This window comes from Setaria italica, chromosome II (assembly GCF_000263155.2).
Source record: "Setaria italica strain Yugu1 chromosome II, Setaria_italica_v2.0, whole genome shotgun sequence".
Taxonomy (NCBI): domain Eukaryota; kingdom Viridiplantae; phylum Streptophyta; class Magnoliopsida; order Poales; family Poaceae; genus Setaria; species Setaria italica.
Window position 1 is genome coordinate 13431375 of NC_028451.1, and position 25865 is coordinate 13457239.

At 45.2% G+C, this 25865-nt stretch overlaps 1 protein-coding gene across 1 annotated transcript in view; it reads left to right on the forward strand.

Annotated features, from left to right (window-relative positions):
• The first annotated feature begins 8613 nt into the window (after nt 1–8613).
• The window catches only part of LOC105913745, a 54150-nt gene continuing 36898 nt past the window's right edge, over nt 8614–25865 (forward strand). The window contains exons 1-5 of the mRNA XM_012843605.1: nt 8614–8802; nt 10346–10651; nt 10734–10793; nt 11486–12221; nt 12305–12374. Coding sequence (XP_012699059.1) covers nt 8614–8802; nt 10346–10651; nt 10734–10793; nt 11486–12221; nt 12305–12374 — 1361 coding nt within the window. The remainder of the gene's footprint in view (nt 8803–10345; nt 10652–10733; nt 10794–11485; nt 12222–12304; nt 12375–25865) is intronic.

The window sequence follows — 25865 nt, forward strand, 5'->3', positions numbered from 1 at the left end:
ACCCCATTCCGAGCGACAAACACTTTGCCTTCTGATCGGTTGTAGAAATAATATCCCAAAGTTTCCTTTGGATATCCCACGAAAATGCACTTATCCGACTTGGGTGTGATCTTGTCCGACTGAAGTCGTTTGACAAAGACTTCACATCCCCAAATCTTTAGAAAAGACAAACTAGGAACCTTTCCAGTCCATATCTCATATGGTGTCTTAACTACAGATTTAGATGGTACCCTATTAAGTGTGAAAGTTGCAGTTTCTGGAGCGTATCCCCAAAATGACAACGGTAGGTCCGACTGGCTCATCATTGATCGAACCATGTCTAACAAAGTTCGATTATGTCGCTCGGACACACCGTTTCTCTGAGGTGTTCCAGGCGGCGTAAGTTGTGGAACAATTCCGCAACTCTTTAGATGATTGCTAAACTCGTGGCTCAAATACTCGCCTCCATGATCAGATCGTAAGGCCTTAATTTTCTTGCCACGCTGATTTTCAACTTCATTCTGAAATTCCTTGAACTTTTCAAAGGTTTCAGACTTGTGCCTCATCAAGTAGACATAGCCATATCTACTAAAATCATCAGTGAAAGTTATGAAGTATTGGAATCCTCCTCTAGCCGTCGTGCTCATTGGTCCACATACATCACTATGTACGAGTTCCAACAAGTCTACTGCTCTCTCAGGAAATCCTGTGAAAGGCGTCTTGGTCATCTTACCTAGCAAGCAAGCCTCACATGTCTCGTATGATTCAAAATCAAACGAAGTTAGAAGTCCATCAGAATGGAGTTTCTTCATGCGCTTTTCACTTATATGACCCAACGACAATGCCACAAGTAGGTAGGACTCAAATCATTAGGCCGAGGCCTTTTAGCACTTACATTACAGACAGGTGAACCATCAAGATTTAAAACAAATAATCCATTCACAATGGGTGCAAAAGCCATAAACATATTATTCTTAGAGATCACACAACCATTGTTTTCACTCGCAAATGAATAACCATCCTTCATCAAGCATGAAGGAGACAAAATGTTTCGACTTAAACTAGGAACAAAATAACAATTATTCAACTCCATAATAAATCCCGACGGGAGGTGGAGTTGCATCATCCCGACGGTCAACGCAGCAACTCTTGCATTATTGCCCACGCGGAAATCAAGTTCTCCTCTTTCCACGCTTCTACTTCTTATCATTCCCTGCATCGAATTGCAAATATGAGCAACCGATCCGGTATCAAATACCCAAGAATTAATAATTGTATCAGCGAGAAATATGTTGTCTATAACATTAACAACAAGCGTACCTGAGGTAGAAGTACTCTTACTTCCACCATTCTTCAACGAAGCTAGGTACTGCTTGCAGTTTCTCTTCCAGTGACCAAGTTCATGACAGTAAAAGCACTCTTTGTCTGGAGCAGGTCCAGGTCCAGCTTTAACCTTGGGCGCTGGGTTTGGCTTGGACGTTCCAGCCTTGCCCTTCTTCTTCCAAGAATTGCCCTTCTTCTTAAAAATTCAGGTTGCATTTTGAATTTCGTTCAGCTCACTCTATATTGTCGGAAGTTCCAATCTTGTACCCAAAGTTCCGACCCATCGGAAGTTCCGGCACAGCATCGGAAGTTCTGTGAAGTTTTTCAGAAAAATTTGAAGTGAGCCTATTCACCCCCCTTTCTAGGCATCACAAGATCCTTTCAATTAGTATCAGAGTCTAATCTCTTGATTAAGGCTTAACCGCTATGGGATTGAAGATGTCTCATAGTGGGGATGGACTTGTCATTACCAAAGAAGCTGCCGCTCGAGCTGCCGTGTAACACCCGAAATTCTGAAATTTCAAACTCAATGAAATTCATCCAAAATAGGGTCGCATTTAAATTTCTAGGCACTTCAATGCATTTTCAAAATTAAATTAATCCATCATAGGAGTTCATTGTTGCATTCATGCTGGTGCATATTTTTGTTTGCTTAAGTTTGAATTTGAGTTTAGAATTCAAATTTCAAATTTGTTTCAAACCCTTCTTCTTTTCTTTTCTTTCTTTCTTTGGGCCATTTCCCTTTCTTTTTTCTCTTCTTTCGGCCCAGCTCCGCACCGGCCCAGCTCCCCCGCTCCACCTTTTCCTTCGCAGGCGTGCTTTGGCACAATCTCCTCGGCATCGTGCCGACCCAGCTGCACGAAAGCCTTCGGCCTAGCGCTAGCTCGGCCTCCGTCCCTCTCTCTACCGCATGGAGCCCGCCGGCTAGCCCCTCCCCTTCCTTTCCATTCGTGTTCCCCACCTTCCTTTCTTCTTCCTTCCTTCCACGCCGCGCCTCTTTCCATTCTGCACGCCGCATCACCGCTCCTGGATCGTGCTCAGGCCCGCTCCGCCATGATGACCGAGCCTCCACGCCTCTACAACCAGCCCCTATATAAGGCCGCCACCCCCGATCCTTTTCGCCTCACCCCAAACCCTAACCGCCAAGTTCCCGAGCGCCGCCGCAAGCTTCAAGCCCGCCACCGCCAAGCACCGCCTCACGATGAGTCTCAGCCGACGTCAACCACCAAAACGGGATCGCCATGGTCTTTTCGTGTTTTTGGTGTTCCCCGCATGTCAAACCGTGGCCAGGAGCTCGCTTTCGAGCAACTTCGGCGAATCACTGGTGAAGCGTAGCCGCTCACCGTTGGTCTAGTCGCCACTTCTTCGCCGCTAGGAGCCGCGGCCATCGGATCTGGATCCGACGGCCCGCATCAAGTTAACCGGGTCACATACCGGTCAACCGCACAGCACCGCTGCTCTTTTGCATTTAGGCTCCTGCATTTTCCACAAATCAACCCATAGTCCAATCTAGTTCAAATGTATTTACAAACTGGTCCTGTTTTCTTCTATTTGAAACCCTACGCTTTCGTAAAGTTAACCCACCATCCTGAGTTGCATTTTTGCACCTTAAACCTTCGATTTATAAGTGCAATTACGTATAAGTCCTCTGTTTCTCGCAGTTTAGCCTTGGAAGTTTTGTTTTTCTTGCAGAAAAGCCCCTAAAACTTGTTTTAATCATATCTTTTGCATCTTAACTCCGTTTTTCGTGTTATTTATATCCACGTGTTAGTTTTAATGTGTAGATTATTTTTTCAAGCTTGTTTTCTCTTTTTATTATGATTGGTGTACTGTTTTTCTTATTTTATACATTTGTTTGCTTGTATGTGCTCATGTGATGCTTGTAGACGGTCAACAGTTCGAGGGATTTGAAGATCCAGCCTTCGAGGAGTACGAACAACAAGAGCAAGGCCAAGAAGGCAAGTCGTGTCCTTGATCACTTTTTTAAGTCCTATTCACCTTTTCTTTCATGTTCAATACAACATCGCTATGCACCTAATAGTTTAAACATGATGGGTGTCGGGCATACATCCCAGGCCCACGAGTAGGCCCTGTACAACCCACTTAGGGGCGTACTTGGACGTGATCAAGGCTTGGGGGCTGCGTGGTAGGGGAGCGTAGCCCACTCGGACTCCTGAAGACTAGTTGGTATATGTAAGGAAACTACTCTGTCTAGACTGAGTAGGACTCTGTAACCATACCCAACTAGGTTTCTACCCTGTAACCCTGCTCCCCCGATCATATAAGGGCGGGTAGGGACCCCCTCCAAATAGATCATCTAAGTTCAATACAAACAACACACAGGATGTAGGGTATTACACGATCTAGCGGCCCGAACCTGTCTAAATTGTGTTCCTTGTGTCACCATCGACTCCTTGATTCTCGACGACACCCACCGCACAAAAGATCACCTAGGGTACCCCTAGGCGGGTTGCCGGTCTAAAACACCAATAGCTGGTGTGCCAGGTGGTGAAGTCGCCAAGTTTCTCCGCGCGAGTTTGATGGCATCTGGTACTATCAAGCCTGCTTTCACCTTTGAGGCAGGCGCAACCTTTGTTTTCGGATCCTGGCTTTGCATCGCCGACGGCACTACATCGTTTCAGCACCACATTATCAGCATCCAGGGGAAGGGAGCTCTCGACGAAAGCTTTCTTCAGCAAGAAATGGAAGATTTCACAGAGAAAAACCAAGTTTTCAAAGTCAACAACACTGAGTTCGACTATGGTTCGGACTCGAACTCAACTCAGACTAGTCAGCACAAGCTAAAGCCCCAGTCACCTCGCAAGTTGACTTCGACTCAAAAATGATTCCCGTACGGACTCCGCAACACAGCTGAAGTCTACCAAGGTCTCCTTACTCGAACCCAACTCGAACAAAGGAAAGATAAGGACCGCGACCTCGACTCGGGCTACATCCAAGAAATTCCATTATCAAGACCAGCTCAAGATCTGGTAGTTACTTCAACCCTACAAGGCAGATTCGTTTATTGGCCAGGGATGAGGCCATCTTTCCTTACCCATGACTACGAGTCGCACCTTGTCGCTCTCATAGACAACCTCCCATATCAAGAAGGTGTCCTGCTCACTTCAAACCCCTTGATGGATAGCACAGCCTGATAACGTTTCAGAGGATGAGACATCGGTTAACGCCCCGCAAGACGAAACTTCCGAGCAAAAAAATCAAAGAAGGGCACGAAATGTTACTCGGGCTGAACGTCGACAACTACTAGCCACAAACATCCCTATCACAAACCTTGAAATAGCATTTGATGCAGTACAAGCCCAAGAGCACAACACTCCACTCGTAGCAATCACCTCAATCAATCTTATATCGGCTCTCATACCTCAAGACAGAGATAATGAAATAACAGCTAAACTCGCGCAGAGAGGCAATGGACTAATCGTGCAACTCGCAGAACAAGCTTACAAACTACTCGATAAAGAATCACCAATCCCATCTGTTCCTCACAACTCGGCCCATCGAGAGGGCAGTAGGGGTGCCGCAGCCAACAATGGCCATCACGAAGCTCAAAGAAACAACAACGAAGTAGTCAACCAACCAAGGCAACATAGCCAAGGACAGAGCAAACCAGAGGCCCCAATACGACATAAAGACGTCGGAGATGCCAGCTGCACCAACTCTGCAAAAAGTCCTCGCCATGGCAGAAAAAACCACGAAGTATCACATTTCAGCGATCTACGGAAAATAATCAATAGTCGTCGCGAACGCGAACGTGAAGTCGACAATTATAACCATTTTCCTGCTTTCACCACGCGGGTAATAAGGACAAGGTTACCCGAAAAATTCAAACCAATAGGAATCACTAAGTATGATGGTAAGCAGGACCCAATCCAATGGCTTCGGTGTTACTCGTTGGCAGTTCAGGCAGCCGGAGGCAACGACGACACAAAGGTCATCCATTTTCCCATTTGCATGGAACCCGCGCCTCTAACATGGCTTGAGTCACTCAAACCTAGAACAATTGACTCTTGGGAAGATTTGACAAAAGCTTTTACCAATAACTACGCGGGCTCCATGACTCGACCAGGCAACAAGATTGACCTAAGTTAAGTCAAACAAAAAGAAGGCGAGACACCACGCGACTACGTATGTCGATTCTTCTAGAAGAAGGCTACGATAGTCGACATTTCAGAAACATATGTCATCGAGTGCTTTCAAAATGGCCTCTACGATCATCGAACATACCAAGACTTTGGCAGACGACGACCGATCACCGTCAAGGATCTCAAAGTCATAGTACAACAATGGGCAGACGAAGAAGATAAAGAGCGTGAGCGATTTGGCTCCCATCATAACCGCGAACGCAACAATAACAGTCATGAACAAGATAGGAACATGAATAACGATACTTGAAATAACTACTCGAGTAACTCAAACCGCAAATGCAAACCTGACAACACTATTGCTTCTATGACCAACTCAGGAAAGAAAGGATCCCGCAAACACGATGAAGGACCCACCTTCACCGAACTACTCAAGAAACAATGCTCATGGCACCCAAATAGCAAACATTCAGTAATAGATTGCTACAGCATGCGCCAAGTAATGGAAGATTTACCCGCACCGCCACCTCCCGAAGAATATAATTAGAAAAAGGATAAGGGCAAAAAAATCGATAAGAATGAAGAAGGCGAGGGAGACTTCCAAACCGCCTCCAAAATAGTCAACGCCATTTTTGGTGGAATCCCAGGTACGGCATCCAAACGATCCAACAAGCTGGTACTCAGAGAAATTATGGCCATCGAGCCAGCAGATCCAACACCACTAAAATGGTTTGAGGTACCCATAACCTTCAGCAAAGGGATCAATGGACAAATTTCTCCGAACAAGGCCGATTCCCTCTAGTACTCGACCTTGTTGTCGTAGGCTCAAGATTAACCAAAGTACTCATCGATGGTGAAAGCAGACTCAATGACATCTTCACCAAAACACTAAGAAAAATGTGTCTTGACATCACGGACATGCTCACTCCAACGGACTCACCATTTTACGGGATTGTACCAGGAAATGTAACAATACCATTAGGCCAAGTCGTCCTACCAGTAACTTTCAGCACTAAGGAACATTACCGAACTAAGCACTCGGGAGACAAGCTCTAGCTAAGTTTATGGCTATACCACATTACGTCTACTTGGTACTCAAGATGCCAGGACCCAAGGGAGAATTAACACTACGAGCAGACCTAAGACGATCTTACAAAGGTGACACCAGAGTCGTGGAAATCGCAGCAACTTCTCAAGCGCCTAGCCCCATGCAACAAGTTTTCTCAGCTTCAAAGAAACTTCATCCGACAGAACTCAAAATCCTAGAAAACAAGTCGGGGCCAACAAAAGTGAAGCCTGCAAGTGAGAGGGATTTCAAAACAGTTGGTCTCCAGACCGGCGACCCTTCTAAGACAGCTCTGATTGGAATAGGGCTAGATCCCAAATAGGAAATCGTGCTCATCAGTTTTCTTCGGGCTAACCACGATATCTTCGCCTGGAAGCCAGCTGACATGCCTGGTGTGCCCAAGGAACTGATTAAGCATTCACTTAATGTTGATCCCAAAGCTACCCCAAAACGACAATGCCTACGTAGGTTCGCCCAAGATAGAAGAGAAGCAATTAAAAAAGAGCTAGCCAAACTACTTGCAGCAGGGTTCATCAAAGAAGTTTTTCACTCTGATTGATTAGCCAAGCCTATACTCATCCGCAAAAAGAACAACAAATGGAGAATGTGCATCGACTACACGGATCTCAACAAACATTGTCCAAAGGACCCTTTTGGACTACCCCGGATCGACCAGGTAGTCGATTCTACTGCCGGGTACGATTTACTCTGCTTTCTCGACTACTACTCAGGTTACCACCAAATAAGCCTCAAAGAAGAAGATCAAGCCAAAACAACCTTCATCACTCCATTTGGGTTAAAAAATGCAGGTGCAACTTATTAGCGTGCTATACAGATGTGCTTCAAGAAGCAATTATACCGCAACATAGAAGCTTACATAGACAACGTAGTCATGAAAACAAGAAACCAGGAAGATCTAATCACCGATTTGGAGGAAACTTTCTCAGGCCTGCGAGCTTTTCGCTGGAAACTTAACCCCACCAAATGTATTTTTGGTGTACCATCTGGCAAACTACTCGGGTTCATCATTAACCATCACGGCATTGAGGCCAACCTGGAGAAAATATCTGTCATCACAAATATGCTAGCACCAGCTGGCATAAGGGATGTGTAGAAACTCACATGCTGCATGGCAACCCTCAATCGATTCATCTCGAGACTTGGAGAATGCGGACTACCCTTCTTCAAGCTTCTCAAACGTCAGGACAAGTTTCAACAGATAGAAGAGGAAAACAAAGCCTTGACACAACTCAAGGACTTTCTGTCAAAACCACCAATCCTCACCGCTCCATTCCCAAATGAAGACTTGCTCCTATACATAGCAGCTACCACTCACGTCGTCAGCACCGCAGTAGTAGTTGAATGGTCTGAACTAGGCTACATTTATAAAGTCTAGAGACCTGTTTAGGGCCTGTTTGGGAGCACTTCACTCTACGAAAAATTACTCCACTCCACAAACTCCAAAAATTTTGCAGCCAAACGCGTCTGGCTCCAGCAACTCCGGCTCCAAAAAAAAAGGTGGAGCAGGGGGGTAGATCCTGGTTTTTTGTGGAGTACCTCAAGAGGTGCACCAAAAATCTCCTTTTCAGACCTGCTCGTGGAGTTGGTGGGTATTTACCCACCATTGCCATCAGTTACAGATAACGATTCGATCTAAAAAACAACAGACCATCATTCTCCTTCTCCCCGTCGCCCCTTCTCCTTCTTCCCGTCTTCTTCCTGCGCCACCCCAAACCTAGCGCGCCGCCCCTTCCTTCCCCGACTGTCGCCGGTGGTCTTTACTAGCAAGATGGATGGCGGTGTCGACCCTCCTCCACCTATTGCTCCAATTTCATCCTCGGCTCATCCTCAGGGCTCAATTTTGGCGGGGGCCCATGCCACCCAAAGGTTGCTCGCCGGCACCGCCGGCCAGGGGAACTTGGGCGGCGCGGCTTGGCTGGCATCGCCGCGCAGGAAGAATGCGCGCCAGCCCTGGGCGCCGGCGGTCAAGGGCCCCTGGGCGCCCGCACCAGGGGTGGGTTCGGGGGTGAGGAAGAAGGCGATGGGGAGATGTCCGGCGGCGGATGAGGTGGCCTGGGTGGCGGCGCAAGAGGTGTCCTGGGCAGCGGCACAAGAGGTATAGGTCGCAGGGGCATCGCAGCCATGTTGGGCAATTCCTGGGGTCGTGGCCGTGTTAGCCAGGGCGGCGGCCGTGGCCGTGGCCGTGTGGCCGAGGTTGGCAGCGACGATGTGGCCGGGCTAGGCGGTGAGCCCATCAGCCAGGATGTTGCTGCCTCCGCTGCACAACACACAGGCGTGAAGAAGACATCAAAGAGAAAAGCTTCTGACACGGTAATGGTTTCTTGTGTTCCTTTCTTGTGTTGCTTGTGGATGACAAACTCTACATGGGGAATTCAAGAAGTAGCAAATTCAGTTCCTGGTAGTGTCCTGAACCACTGTAATTTTTCACCGTTGCAAATTGTTAAACTGAAGTACAACTGACTCTGAATTGTGTTAGGTAATCCTTGTTACTGGTACTTGTACTACTGCATGCTTGTCAAATTCAGTTTCCGTTCTTTGACAGTGCTTACCAAGTATGCAGACGAAGCTGATTTGAAATTGTTTTTGACAATGCAAAAATACTCGTAGTGCTGTTGATGTCAGCGAAGGTTCTTTGGTGCTATACACGAATACAATCTTTTAGGAGCTAGATGCCCAATTTTCTCCTAATTCTGTTCATTTTGTTCCAATGGCGAAGAACTCTTTTATTTGTGCAGTTTTGCCCTCATGGAAATACTTTTAGTGCAAAACTGGTGTGGATTAGGTCAACTTGTGGCAGTTATTTTTTTATCTCTAGAGGGAATTTAGCGTAGTCTACTTCCTCAGATGATGTGATTCAGATCTTATACTCATCCACATGACGTTCTCAAGTTTCTCAAAGAAAGATTTAAAAATAGTAATGGCTTATCTGCAGACAAGTGCACATATGTCAAGGCTGTTTCACCCCACTGGATTCAACCAAGGAACAATTCAAATTGCTACCAAATTCATTAACCACTTTGGCTGACCACATTCCTTGGTTATGAACCTATAGTAGTATCCCAACCCCATGATCAGCAAAGGTTCCAGTTAAACTAGCACAGTTGCTTTTCGATGGTTTAAATTCTGATTTAGGTTAACTGAGTTTTGTTAGTACTGAAACTAAGCTTAGGAAATGAGAAATCCTGCTTAATCAATTCTTAAATATGTTCCTCTTTAGCTTTTGGAATCCAAGTCAGGATCATTAGAATAGCTCATGATCGTGGTACTGATAAAACACTCAACTGGCTAAAAGTAGGAAACTTTTTGCCCGATTACTTTGCACGTTATGGCAGGTGGGTGCTCATGGGAACCTGTAGTATTTATTCTTTGCAATTTGTCATTTTCTCTAGATTCTGGATTGCCAACTATCAGCACTTATTAAAAAAATGGCTTGCTATCTGTTGCTATTAATTATGCTCATCCACGTAATTTCTGTTAGTTGTTGAAAATAAAGAAAGAAGCTTGCTTTAACATCAATTAATTCTTAGTACTAAAAAGTCCTTTGGTAACATCACTGCATCAGGCACCAGGGTGAAAGGAAACTGTTACTATCATAGTTAAAGAAGAAATACAACCATGTTTCATAATCTTACTTCAGAGCATAATAAGCAGTAGTATGCACTTCATTATAGATTGTACTATCAATTTGTTAAAGAGATATGGCTCTGTCAATCTGTTAAAGATTCAGAGCCAATATTTTGTTATATGGATTGCATGTTATATGGATTGTGACTGAATAACAATTGTGGTTTTATCAACGAGGTCAGATAACTTTGACTGCTTGTACTTAAATGGACTATCATATGTTATTCAGGGTGATTCAATTGAATGGACTGATGCAAACACGATGATCATATGTTCGTTGTTTGCCAAACAAGTTAAGAAAGGGAATAGACCGAACACTCATTTGAACTCAGTAGGCTATGATGAGGTCAGCAATGAATTTTTCAACCTCACAACAATTCGTTTGATCAAGCGGCAAATGAAGAACAAGCGGGATAAGTTGAAGACCGATTTAACGACTTGGAAGAAATTAATGAGGAAGCAAACGGGTGCGGGATGGGACAGAGCAAGAGGTGTGATTGATATGGATGATGAGTGGTGGAAGAAGACAAAGGTGGTGAGTTCCAAAACTATTTTATTTCTATTAAGCAATAGGTTCATGTCATTTCTTTTTGTAAATAATGATGATGTCCTTGCAGGATATTCCAGGTTGCGGCAAGTTTCGAAAAAAATCGTTGCAAAATGAGGAGAACTTGACAGTGATATTTGCTGACATAACTAATGATGAAAGCGATCATTGGAATCCTATGAGCTCTAATCCCATCATACCACCAACATAAGAGGACGTTGACAACGGACATGAGAATGAGGTTCATGATGTCCCTTATGATTTGTGACGATGATGGAGTTGCTTGGGATGAAATAGATGAGGTCCAAGAGGTTACTCCTTCTCCTACTATATTGTTAGCAAACAAAAGAATTCCACCAGCAAAGAAACAAAGAACTGGAACAGCACAAGTTATTCAGGAACAAGTAACCAAGATTGCTGAGTCCGCTTCCTCTTTTACATCTAAAAAATTGGGTGAAGTAACTGTGCAACAAGTCATGGACCTTGTGTTGGAATGTGGGGCAGGATATGATACAGATGAGCATTATATCGCCATGGAGTTGTTTGTGAAGAAGGATCAAAGGGAAATATTCATGACCCTACCAACAAATGAGATTAGATTTAATTGGCTTCGCAGAAAGTACAATGCCAAGTATGGCAATTGACGAATTGTGTCCTTTTAATAATACTTTTTTATTCCTATGAACTATTGTTATTGAAACTGAAGTGTTATTTCAATTTTTACTTACTTGTTGGACTGAAGTATTCTCATTCAACCTTAAGTGTTATTTTAATGCCAAGTACTTATTTTATTTTATATGTCATATGGTCTCTTATTTGTAGGAAAGTGAGAGCGATAGTGATGACTCTAATGATGAAAGCGAGGTCTTTTGGAATCTTATGTTGGGTGCTGTAGAAATTGCACAAATATATGCTGACCTCTACCTTGTTAAAAACCCACCAAGGACATCTGGTGTAAGTGGAACAGGATGGCTGCTAGAGACAATGAAAAGTCCTGGAGAATGTCATAGACAACTACGTATGAACAATGAAATCTTTTTGGATCTTCATGGTATGTTTGTGGGAAGGTATGGGCTGCGACCTTCTATGCACATTAGCACATATGAGATGCTTGCTATGTTCCTATACACATGTGCTGGAAACGAGTCTAATAGGAGAGCTCAAAATAGATTTAAGCATTCTGGCGAAACTATTAGTAGGAAATTTGATGAGGTTCTAAATGCTTTGATGGCTATGGAGAAAGATTACATTCGACCAAAGAATCCCAACTTCCCCACAGTCCATAAAAGGATAAGAGATGACAAACGTGCATATCCACATTTCAAAGATTGCATTGGTGCACTTGATGGCACTCATATCCGTGTTGCTCTTTCACCTGATGAGCAAGTGAGATATATTGGAAAGACCGGGGTAGCCACTAAAAATGTACTAGCAGTATGCGACTTTGACATGCGTTTCACTTATGTTTCCACGGGACAACCTGGAGCTATGCATGATACAAGTGTGTTGTACAATGCACTCAGAGTGGATCAAGAATTTTTTCCACATCCTCCACAAGGTAACATGTGTTCAATTTGATATATGAATGTGATTAACATGTAGCATTAATCCATAACTCATATTATTTTTATGTGAATATAGGAAAATACTACGTTGTGGATGCGGGATATCCTAATCGTCCTGGCTACCTCACTCCTTACAAGGGTGAAAGGTATCATTTACCGGAATGGCATAGAGGTATTGAACCTAAGACGCCTATGGAAAGGTTCAATCTGGTTCACTCATCTATCCGCAATGTGATTGAGCGATCTTTTGGACTATTAAAAATGAAGTGGCAAATTCTTTAGAAGATGCCACCATATCCCATGTACAAGCAAAAGATGATTGTTGTGGCTACCATGGTCCTTCACAATTTCATTCATGAGCATGGATGTCAAGATGAAGACTTTGCTCGCTTTGATCGTGATCCTAATTTTTTTCCTACAATACCGGAAAGATATAACAAATATGCACTTTCGCAAGCGGCGTCAGATGGGTCAACTTCCGCACTCAACGCGCCAACTATGGATATCTTTCGTGATGAGCTAGCCACAACACTCTCTCTTGCTTGGAACTAGTTTGTAATAGAAAGATTAATTTTGTACCATATTTGTTGCGACCTTTCATTTTGCAAAACATTATCGAGTTGAACCTTCTGTTAAAAAAATTATTGTAGCATCATGTATTGTAGCGTCATGTACCGTAGCGCATGGTACAATAGCACCATGGTACTGTAGTGTTGGAATACGAGGTAGGCTACACTAGCGCAATTCAAAAATTCTACCGCGTATAACCAGGAAGAACTGCCGTATAAGGATCACGAGATTACCACTCGACGCACTACTAGTGCGGAAGATGTAGATATGCGTCGATGCAGTGAAGACGATCACGTAGTCGTACGTAGTCGATCACATCCAGCAGCTCCTCAGCAGCTCGTCCACGTGCACAGCAAGATCGCCTCCGGTACCGCGGCTCGTCGTCGGCTCGTCGTGGCTCGTCGGCGGCTCGTCGGCGGTTCGTCCAAGTGCTGCAGGCGCAACACCTCCAAGGTATCCACACGTGCAGGGAGGAAGCGTCGCAAGCCGGACTGCTAGATCCGTGAGTTGCAACAGGCGAGGGCGTGGGAGGCGCGGCAGGTGTGTTTCGCCAAAAAGGTGTAAACCCTAGGGCGCCCCCACCCCTCTATTTATAGAGGTTCCTGATGGGCCTCTGGATCCGAGGCCCATTAGTACTCCTAAACCTAAGCCAACTCGGATCAGATCCGAATTGGGCTTCCAGCCCCTTAAGTGTGTGACCCTATGGGTTCGGATACGTATAGACATGGCCTGAGTACTCCTACTCGGCCCAATAGTCGGTAGCGGCCTCTAGCAAGACGTGCCAACTCCTATACGCATACGAAGATCATATCAGACAAACCATCACAACATAATATACATGCTATTCCCTTTGCCTCACGATATTTGGTCTAGCTTCAAGCCGACCGCTCTTTCTCGATCCTGTGATTCGGAATCCCTTTGTAGGTTAACTCTTAACCATACGTAGCATGGCCTTGCATTTTCGGATCCGATCACTCGAGGGGCCCAGAGATATCACTCTCAATCAGAGAGGGGCAAATCCCATCTTGACTGACCATGTCTCATAGCATGCTTCTTGACAAACCCGAAAGCTACCTTTATAACTACCCTGTTACGGCGTAGCGTTTGATAGCCCCTAAGTAGGTCGATCCACATCTAGAATACATGCCACAGTCTCAGGTCTAAGGACAAAGCGTATATGTTGTTTAAAGAGAGAACTACTTCTCGTGTTGGGTCAGTCCTAGCACATGTCTCCACATGTGTCCACATTATTAGTTCAACATCTCCATGTCCATGACTTGTGAAACATAGTCATCAACTAATACATGTGCTAGTCTAATATTCATGTGTGTCCTCACATGAACTCCGACTAGGGACAACTTTAGAATAACCATACAAGTAAAGAGTTTCACATACAATTCACATAATTGCAAATCAATTCAAGTAGCCTTTAATGGATATTCAATGAACACAATATACAAATCATGGATACAAATGGAATATCATCATCTCTATGATTGCCTCTAGGGCATACCTCCAACAGTCTCCCACTTGCACTAGAGTCAATCTAGAAGGTACCTAATACCCATAGCTCTTACATGCGCATCATGCTTAGCCTACGGGAGTGGTTTTCTCAACGGATCAGAAATGTTCAGATCCGTGTGTATTTTGCATATCTTGATCTCACCCCGGTTAACGAAGTCTCGAATGAGATGAAATCGCCGCATTACGTGTTTGTTCTTCTGGTGGTTCCTTGGCTCCTTTGCTTGCGCAATTGCCCCATTGTTATCACAGTAGAGATTCAATGGGCTGGACGCATTCGGGAACACACCAAGCTCAATGAGGAAATTCCTTATCCAAACACCTTTCTTCGCGGCTTCCGAAGCCGCAATGTACTCGGCTTCTGTCGTAGAATCGGCCACCGTCTCATGCTTGGAACTCTTCCAACTAACAGCACCACCATTTAGCGTGAACACAAATCCTGATTGTGACTTTGAATCATCTCTGTCGGTTTGGAAACTAGCATCGGTGTAACCTGTTACAACGAGCTCCTCCTCACCTCCATAGACGAGGAACATATCTTTAGTCCTTCTCAAGTACTTAAGAATGTTTTTCACCGCTGTCCAGTGACTCTCACCTGGATCAGATTGGTGTCTGCTTGTCATACTTAGCGCATATGAAACATCTGGGCGAGTACTTATCATTGCATACATGATAGATCCAATAGCCGAGGCATATGGCACTCTACTCATGCGATCCCGCTCATCAGCAGTCGAAGGACACTGAGTCTTGCTGAGATGTATGCCATGTGACATAGGCAAGAACCCTTTCTTTGCCTCTTCCATGCTGAACCACTTCAACACTTTGTCAATGTAAGTATCTTGGCTTAAACCTATAAGCCTTCTCGATCTATCTCTATAGATCTTAATGCCCAGAATATATGCCGCTTCCCCTAAGTCCTTCATCGAAAAACTATTTTTCAGTGAAGTCTTTATGGACTCAAGCATAGGAATGTTATTTCCAATCAGTAATATGTCATCCACATATAAGATTAGAAATACTACAGAGCTCCCACTAACCTTCTTGTAAACACAAGACTCTTCTTCGTTCTTGGTGAAGTCAAACCCTACCACTTCATCAAAACGAATGTTCCAACTCCTAGATGCTTGCTTCAATCCATAAATGGATCTCTGAAGCTTGCATACCTTTCCAGCATTTTTCGGATCGACAAAACCCTCGGGCTGTATCATATACATGTCCTCAGCTAGGTTTCCATTCAGGAAAGCTGTCTTGACATCCATCTACCATATCTCATAATCGAAATATGCAGCTATAGCTAGAATAATCCGAATGGACTTAAGCAGCACTACGGGCGAGAAGGTCTCATCGTAGTCAACTCCTTGAACTTGTCGAAAACCTTTTGCGACAAGTCGTGCTTTATAGATGTGAACATTTCCATCCATGTCCTTCTTCTTCTTATAGATCCACTTGCACTCTATGGCTTTAACACCATCAGGCGGGTCAACCAAGTTCCAAACTTGATTGTCTCCCATGGACTCTATTTCGGATTGCATGGCACTCTGCCATTTTTCGGAGTCTGGGTCCATCATTGCTTCTGCAGATGTCGCAGGCTCATCATTGTCCAACAATAATATTTCCCGCATTTCGCGGAGCCTTGCTGACCTTCGTGGTTGTGGCGGTGCTTCTCTTGCCATGGGTATCTCAACTTGTTCTGCTACGTTAGCATCACTCATTGATTCTTGCCCGATTGGCTCATCTTGAACTTCTTCAAGATGCACTGTCTTTCCACTCTTTTCTCCTTTGACAAACTCTTTCTCTAGGAAAACCCCGTTCCGAGCGACAAACACTTTGCCTTCTGATCGGTTGTAGAAATAATATCCCAAAGTTTTCTTTGGATATCCCACGAAAATGCACTTATCCGACTTGGGTGTGATCTTGTCCGACTGAAGTCGCTTGACAAACACTTCACATCCCCAAATCATTAGAAAAGACAAACTAGGAACCTTTCCAGTCCATATCTCATATGGTGTCTTAACTACGGATTTAGATGGTACCCTATTAAGTGTGAAAGCTGCTGTTTCTAGAGCGTATCCCCAAAATGACAACGGTAGGTCCGGCTGGCTCATCATTGATCGAACCATGTCTAACAAAGTTCGATTACGTCGCTCGGACACACCGTTTCTCTGAGGTGTTCCAGGCGGCGTAAGTTGTGGAACAATTCCGCAACTCTTTAGATGATTGCTAAACTCGTGGCTCAAATACTCGCCTCCACGATCAGATCGTAAGGCCTTAATTTTCTTGCCACGCTGATTTTCAACTTCATTTTGAAATTCCTTGAACTTTTCAAAGGTTTCAGACTTGTGCCTCATCAGGTAGACATAGCCATATCTACTAAAATCATCAGTGAAAGTTATGAAGTATTGGAATCCTCCTCTAGCCGTCGTGCTCATTGGTCCGCATACATCACTATGTACGAGTTCCAACAAGTCTACTGCTCTCTCAGGAAATCCTGTGAAAGGCTTCTTGGTCATCTTGCCTAGCAAGCAAGCCTCACATGTCTCGTATGATTCAAAATCAAACGAAGTTAGAAGTCCATCAGAATGGAGCTTCTTCATGCGCTTTTCACTTATATGACCCAAACGACAATGCCACAAGTAGGTAGGACTCAAATCATTAGGCCGAGGCCTTTTAGCACTTACATTACAGACAGGTGAACCATCAAGATTTAAAACAAATAATCCATTCACAATGGGTGCAAAAGCCATAAACATATTATTCTTAGAGATCACACAACCATTGTTTTCACTCGCAAATGAATAACCATCCTTCATCAAGCATGAAGGAGATAAAATGTTTCGACTTAAACTAGGAACAAAATAACAATTATTCAACTCCATAATAAATCCTGACGGGAGGTGGAGTTGCATCGTCCCGACGGTCAAAGCAGCAACTCTTGCATTATTGCCCACGCGGAAATCAACTTCTCCTCTTTCCACGCTTCTACTTCTTATCATTCCCTGCATCGAATTGCAAATATGAGCAACCAATCCGATATCAAATACCCAAGAATTAATAATTGTATCAGCGAGAAATATGTTGTCTATAACATTAACAACAAGCGTACCTGAGGTAGAAGTACTCTTACTTCCGCCGTTCTTCAACGTACTGCTTGCAGTTTCTCTTCCAGTGACCAAGTTCATACAGTAAAAGCACTCTTTATCTGGAGCAGGTCCAGCTTTAGCCTTGGGCGCTGGGTTTGGCTTGGACACTCCAGCCTTGCCCTTCTTCTTCCAAGAATTGCCCTTCTTCTTAAAGGTAGGCTTGTTCTGTATCGCCATCACATGGCTGGTACTAGCGCTTTTCTTGATGTTAGCCTCTGCTGTTTTAAGCATGCCACACAGCTCATTCAGACCCTTCTCCGTCCCATGCATATGGTAGTTTGAGATGAAGTTCCCATAGCTAGGCGGAAGAGATGAAAGAATGAAATCAGTGGCCAACTCTTGGCCCAGTGGGAAGCCTAGCTTCTCCAACCGTTGAGTGTAACCAACCATCTTGATTACGTGTGGTCCTACTGCTGCGCCTTCTGCTAGCTTGCTCTCAACAAAGGCCTTAGACACATTGAACCTTTCAGTCCTGGCCTGTTGTTGGCGCTAGAAATCGATCGACCAAATCCTAGTGACCGACACACGACCCGGGAGAATCTGCTTAGCTCCTGTTCGGGTGAATGCCCTGGTGCGGTTCGCGCGGCGTGCCAGCCAATCTGACCTGTTGATTGGCAAGGAAGAACACGTGTCAGGTTCAGAAACTACGATCGGCTAAGTTTCCGATCGAGAGAGTTTATCGGCGAATCGGCCGATTTACTGTGATAATGAAATCGGCTATAAGACAGCCCGATCCTTATAGCTTTGTAGACAGGAAATTGATAAAGTAATCGGTACAAAGCTTGTGATAACAACACTAGGAACAGATCTAATCGGCGACGGATGAATCTAACGATAGAAAATAGAGAAAGCCGATACTACCGATTCCTAGCTGGATAACTGGTGATAAAAACTAGAAAAACAGGTAAAAACCTATAAATCTAGCAAATATCGATAACTGATGAATAAATCTAAACGAAACAACAGCGATGCGCCGGAAGTTAAAGCTTAGATATTACTCGATAAACGGAACTTACAGAATCGGCCGGAGATCAAGATGATGCAGCCCTGCCAATCCGCACGAACTCGTGAGAAGAAAAAGTAACAGCGAAGTCGCCTGCTCGAAAGTAAGTACGAAGAAAAAGTAGCTTGTTGTATTGATTGGTTGATGATTACAGATTTACAAAGATAGCTATTTATAGCCCTGTACAGATAACTTCTTAACCGACTAGAATTCTATCTCTAATTCAAACAGAAAACGAATATCTACAAGCACAATTCGTGCTAGGTTAGTTACCCCACGCTTCGTGGGCTGACCTCCTCCTTATCCTTCTATCCCTTTCCAAGCCCATACAGGCCCAATTAGCCCATCCTCCTAATCGGCCGATTTCTCATCGGCAAAGGATTACCGATTGGGATTCTGGCGCATTCTTCCTGAAGCGAGACAAAAGTCGCCAGCCGATTCCGCACTATAGCACTACTTGGCCGATTCCCAACTGTACTTCTCCGATTTCTTTCCTCCTTGGCGCCGATTCTACTGGTGACGAAATCCGGTGTCAACACATGCCCCCCAGTTTCGGAGTAAAACACAGTCTTTTACTTCGAAATTCTTTATAACCTCCCCTCCGAAACGGCCGCAGTGAAAATATCCTTCCGTTTCGCGGTCTCCCAACTGATCATTGCAATTTTTTGAAACGGGCGCCCACGACAGCCACTACCCCGAAAAACTCGAAGCGCCGGCGCGGTGAAAATTCCATCCTTACCCTCTCTTCAGGCATCCTATAAATAGCGCTTCACCGCAGCTCATCTTCAAGCTCACGTCTCTTTTCCCAACGCGCGCGCATCCTTCTTCTTTCAACACTTTCCCTTTGCCATCGAAGTTTTCTAGTTCCAGCTCCTGTTACTTCTTCTCTCTTCCCTTCAATGGCGACTCCTTCCGGCAGCTCCCCCGCACGCAATGCTCCAGAGATAGTGCCTCCGGTGGTGGTGGCGACGACCGTCACTCCATCCACAGATGAAAGAGCTTCATCAGAAATCCCAATGGCGATCCCCATCGCGGCCCCGTCATCCACATCCGCATCGGCGACCACACCGATTACTCAGAACTTTATCCCGGAGGTAAATACCGAATCCTTCCCCTATCGGCAACGTATTTATCTTAGATCTACTTCTTACATTCCCATACTCATTTTCCTTTTTTAGGCGGTAAGGCATAGAATTACTATTCATCTCACGGGAAGTCCTGGCCTTGTTTGCCTCGGTCCTATGGGAGACCCAGATCCGGTAGATCTTATAAATTTAGAAACCGACCGGATACCCTTCAAACGATCCGATATGAACTTAGATCAATGGGTGAGCACTTTCAGATCTTGGCCGAATGAAACCCCAGGTTGGAGGGAATGGTACCAACGGGTGGCCGCGTCAAAGAGCGTCTCGTGGGAAGAGCTCAAAATCGGCCAATGCATCAACCTCTCCCTGTCTCAAATGGAGAAAAATGAGCCGTTAGTGATGGCGGCTTCCTATTTTTGGTCTGACGCACTTAATGCGTTCTTATTTGGACACGGTCCTATGACCCCCACCCTGGCCGATGTGGTCCTCTTGACCGGCCTGGACATATCTTCCCCTGACACACCCTTTCCACAACGTCGCATCGGCTGGACACAAGGGGAATCGGCGGCTGGAAAGGCTTCATCAACAGTAACAAGAAGACCGGTACTGTTGAGAACAGGGAGCACACAGCTTTCCTGATGATGTGGCAAGAAAAACACTTCTTTTGTGGAAGAGCCACCGGCCCAACAACCAACACCCAATCCTTAGCTGAAGCACTGTCCAGAGGAAGCCATATTCCTCTCGGGAAACATCTTCTGGGTGCCGTGTACCACATGCTCCATCAAATCGGCACAAAACTTTCCAAGGGAGAACCAATCGGCAACCCAGGTGGGCCTTGGTGGTTTGTCAATCTATGGTTGAACCTTTACATGAGCAGAATCACCCGGCAGCCGGTGGACCATATGATGTTTCCCAATATCGAATTGGCGGAGGACCCCACCGAACGTCGCCGATGCATGTCCTTTGGTGAAGTAGCGTCAGCTTTTCCAGGTTGTGCGTATTCTGCTACAAAGGTAGCCGAGTACTTTCGGTGCTTTTATAATGGATTTAATGAAGATGCATCCATTTGGTTCCCGTACCAGCGAGACAACCCAGTCTTTGAGCTCCCTACCTGTTTTGACTCGACTTCTGGCCGGTTTGATGAGGATCTTTATGAAGAACTGATCAAGCCAGGACTCCTGCCGGCCAACTTCTTTTCAGGGAAGGATGCCCCTACATACGAATTCTACAACCCGTCTACTGCCGCACGACAATTCGGCATGGGTCAATTGCCGATACAAGTGTATTTTGCTGGCCGAATCAAGTTCAGAGATGTGCTCACATCTGGCTTGGATTACTATCGGCTGCGAGACCGAATTCTGGACTCCAGTACGATTAATTTGAATGACTGGCTATTATTTCCATTTGCCGTCCAACCGTTCAAACTTTGGTGGGCCGAATGGAAGCAATTTCTATTCTGCAACTCAGCATCGGCATACTGCAACCTTCTAGATCCGGCCAACATTGATCCAAACGCCGAGGTATTTCTGATCGCCGATTTTTATTCTTCCCAACATGATTGAGCACTAATGATTTCATTGTTTCTTTAGGCCGGGAATCGGACCCCTCCAACGCACAGCCGCAGCGGACGGTTGATAGAGAGCAATCCGTATACCACCTACCCTCTTATCGGCTATAACGCCCCGTCTGTTGGCGTGATTGCTGGCCGATCAAAGCAAGCTCATAAAAGGACCACTAAAAAGACCAGTCGCCGAGTCCGGGCTCGCACGGAATCGGCGGATCCTCCTGTGCTTGTATCGGTAGAAACTTTGACCGCACCGCCTTCCCAGGTCACTCAAAGTGCCGATACTCAAGCCATCACACAAGCCGGGGTGGCTGCCGCGTCATTATTGTTGGAAGCTATGCAGGTAAGTCCGAGTTTTGCCATCTCCGATTGTTATTCTGATATTAACTCTTCTTAACTTTGTATTTCCCAGAGCACCTCTATGGAAATACTACAATCGGCGACAACTCGACCGGACGCCAATGCGCCCCTGCCCTCATCCATTGAGGTACGGTACTTATCTTACGGATTTCCTTCGGGCACTTGTATAATGTACTTAACCGACTCTTCGACGCAGGCCATCGGCTGTTGGGATACGAGGTAGGCTACGCTAGCGCAAATCAAAATTTTCTACCGCGTATAACCAGGAAGAACTGCCGTATAAGGATCACGGGATTACCACTCGACGCACTACTGGTGCGGAAGATGTAGATATGCGTTGATGCAGTGAAGACGATCACGTAGTCGTACGTAGTCGATCAACGTAGTCGTACGTAGTTGATCACGTCCAGCAGCTCCTCAGCAGCTCGTCCACGTGCACAGCAAGATCGCCTCCGGTGCCGCGGCTCGTCGTCAGCTCGTCGTGGCTCGTCGGCGGCTCGTCGGCGGCTCGTCCAAGTGCTGCAGGCGCAACACCTCCAAGGTATCCACACGTGCAGGGAGGAAGCGTCGCAAGCCGGATTGCTAGATCCACGAGTTGCAACAGGCGAGGGCGTGGGAGGCGCGGCAGAAGTGTTTCGCCAAAAAGGTGTAAACCCTAGGGCGCCCCCACCCCTCTATTTATAGGGGTTCCTGACGGGCCTCTGGATCCGAGGCCCATTAGTACTTCTAAACCTAATCCAACTCGGATCAGATCCGAATTGGGCTTCCAGCCCCTTAAGTGTGTGACCCTATGGGTTCGGATACGTATAGACATGGCCCGAGTACTCCTACTCGGCCCAATAGTCGGTAGCGGCCTCTAGCAAGACGTGCCAACTCCTATACGCACACGAAGATCATATCAGACGAACCATCACAACATAATATACATGCTATTCCCTTTGCCTCACGATATTTGGTCTAGCTTCAAGCCGACCGCTCTTTCTCGATCCTGTGATTCGGAATCCCTTTGTAGGTTAACTCTTAACCATACGTAGCATGGCCATGCATTTTTAGATCCGATCACTCGAGGGGCCCAGAGATATCACTCTCAATCAGAGAGGGGCAAATCCCATCTTGATTGACCATGTCTCATAGCATGCTTCTTGACAAACCGCTTCAACACTTTGTCAATATAAGTATCTTGGCTCAAACCTATAAGCCTTCTCGATCTATCTCTATAGATCTTAATGCCCAGAATATATGCCGCTTCCCCTAAGTCCTTCATCGAAAAACTATTTTTCAGTGAAGTCTTTACGGACTCAAGCATAGGAATGTTATTTCCAATCAGTAATATGTCATCCACATATAAGATTAGAAATACTACAGAGCTCCCACTAACCTTCTTGTAAACACAAGACTCTTCTTCGTTCTTGGTGAAGTCAAACCCTTTGACCACTTCATCAAAACAAATGTTCCAACTCCTAGATGCTTGCTTCAATCCATAAATAGATCTCTGAAGCTTGCATACCTTTCCAGCATTTTTTGGATCGACAAAACCCTCGGGCTGTATCATATACACGTCCTCAGCTAGGTTTCCATTCAGGAAAGCTGTCTTGACATCCATCTGCCATATCTCATAATCGAAATATGCAGCTATAGCTAGAATAATCCGAATGGATTTAAGCATCACTACAGGCGAGAAGGTCTCGTCGTAGTCAACCCCTTGAACTTGTCGAAAACCTTTTGCGACAAGTCGTGCTTTATAGATGTGAACATTTCCATCCATGTCCTTTTTCTTCTTATAGATCCACTTGCACTCTATGGCTTTAACACCATCAGGCGGGTCAACCAAGTTCCAAACTTGATTGTCTCCCATGGACTCTATTTCGGATTGCATGGCACTCTGCCATTTTTCGGAGTCTGGGTCCATCATTGCTTCTGCATATGTCGTAGGCTCATCATTGTCCAACAATAATATTTCTCGCATTTCGCGGAGTCTTGCCGACCTTCGTGGTTGTGGCGGTGCTTCTCTTGCCATGGTTATCTCAACTTGATCTGCTACGTTAGCATCACTCATTGATTCTTGCCCAATCGGCTCATCTTGAACTTCTTCAAGATGCACTGTCTTTCCACTCTTTTCTCCTTTGAGAAACTCTTTCTCTAGGAAAACCCCGTTTCGAGCGACAAACACTTTGCCTTCTGATCGGTTGTAGAAATAATATCCCAAAGTTTCCTTTGGATATCCTACGAAAATGCACTTATCCAACTTGGGTGTGATCTTGTCCGACTGAAGTCGCTTGACAAACACTTCACATCCCCAAATCTTTAGAAAAGACAAACTAGGAACCTTTCCAGTCCATATCTCATATGGTGTCTTAACTACGGATTTAGATGGTACCCTATTTAGTGTGAAAGCTGCTGTTTCTCGAGCGTATCCCCAAAATGACAACGGTAGGTCCGACTGGCTCATCATTGATCGAACCATGTCTAACAAAGTTCGATTACGTCGCTCGGACACACCGTTTCTCTGAGGTGTTCCAGGCGGCGTAAGTTGTGGAACAATTCCGCAACTCTTTAGATGATTGCTAAACTCATGGCTCAAATACTCGCCTCCACGATCAGATCGTAAAGCCTTAATTTTCTTGCCACGCTGATTTTCAACTTCATTGTGAAATTCCTTGAACTTTTCAAAGGTTTCAGACTTGTGCCTCATTAAGTAGACATAGCCATATCTACTAAAATCATCAGTGAAAGTTATGAAGTATTGGAATCCTCCTCTAGCCGTCGTGCTCATTGGTCCGCATACATCACTATGTACGAGTTCCAACAAGTCTACTGCTCTCTCAGGAAATCCTGTGAAAGGCGTCTTGGTCATCTTGCCTAGCAAGCAAGCCTCGCATGTCTCGTATGATTCAAAATCAAACGAAGTTAGAAGTCCATCAGAATGGAGCTTCTTCATGCGTTTTTCACTTATATGACCCAAACGACAATGCCACAAGTAGGTAGGACTCAAATCATTAGGCTGAGGCCTTTTAGCACTTACATTACAGACAGGTGAACCATCAAGATTTAAAACAAACAATCCATTCACAATGGGTGCAAAAGCCATAAACATATTATTCTTAGAGATCACACAACCATTGTTTTCACTCGCAAATGAATAACCATCCTTCATCAAACATGAAGGAGATAAAATGTTTCGACTTAAACTAGGAACAAAATAACAATTATTCAACTCCATAATAAATCCTGATGGGAGGTGGAGTTGCATCGTCCCGACGGTCAAAGCAGCAACTCTTGCATTATTGCCCACGCGGAAATCAACTTCTCCTCTTTCCACGCTTCTACTTCTTATCATTCCCTGCATCGAATTGCAAATATGAGCAACCGATCCGGTATCAATTACCCAAGAATTAATAACTGTATCAGCGAGAAATATGTTGTCTATAACATAAACAACAAGCGTACCTGAGGTAGAAGTACTCTTACTTCCGCCGTTCTTCAAGGAAGCTAGGTACTGCTTGCAGTTTCTCTTCCAGTGACCAAGTTCATGACAGTAAAACCACTCTTTGTCTGGAGCAGGTCCAGGTCCAGCTTTAACCTTGGGCGGTGGGTTTGGCTTGGACATTACAGCCTTGCCCTTCTTCTTCCAAGAATTGCCCTTCTTCTTAAAGCTGGGCTTGTTCTGTATCGCCATCACATGGCTGGTACTAGCGCTTTTCTTTATGTCAGCCTCTGCTGTTTTAAGCATGCCACACAGCTCATTCAGACCCTTCTCCGTCCCATGCATATGGTAGTTCGAGATGAAGTTCCCATAGCTAGGAGGAAGAGACGAAAGAATGAAATCAGTGGCCAACTCTTGGCCCAGTGGGAAGCCTAGCTTCTCCAACCGTTGAGTGTAACCAACCATCTTGATTATGTGTGGTCCTACTGCTGCGCCTTCTGCTAGCTTGCTCTCAACAAAGGCCTTAGACACATTGAACCTTTCAGTCCTGGCCTGTGTTTGGAACATGTCTCTAAGCGCCACGATCATATCGTGCGCCTCATGGTTTGTTTCGAACTGCATCTGCAGCTCGGGTTCCATGCAAGCAAGCATAAGGCAGCTTACTTCGAGGTTAGCATCACATGCTTTCTTGTAAGCATTCTTAGCAGCAGCGGGTGCATCCTCAGCAGGTTCTTGTGGTAGTGGGTTGTCTAGAACATCTTCCTTTTTCTCAGCCCTGAGAACAATTCTCAGGTTACGGATCCAATCCGAGTAGTTTGTTCCATTCAACTTGTCCTTCTCAAGGACCGAACGCAAAGCAAACGATGTGGTGGTGTTGCTAGGTGCCATTTAATCTACAACAAAAGTAATGCAAAATACACTAAGACAAACGTATCCATGATGGAGCAAATTACATTAAACTATTTTAACA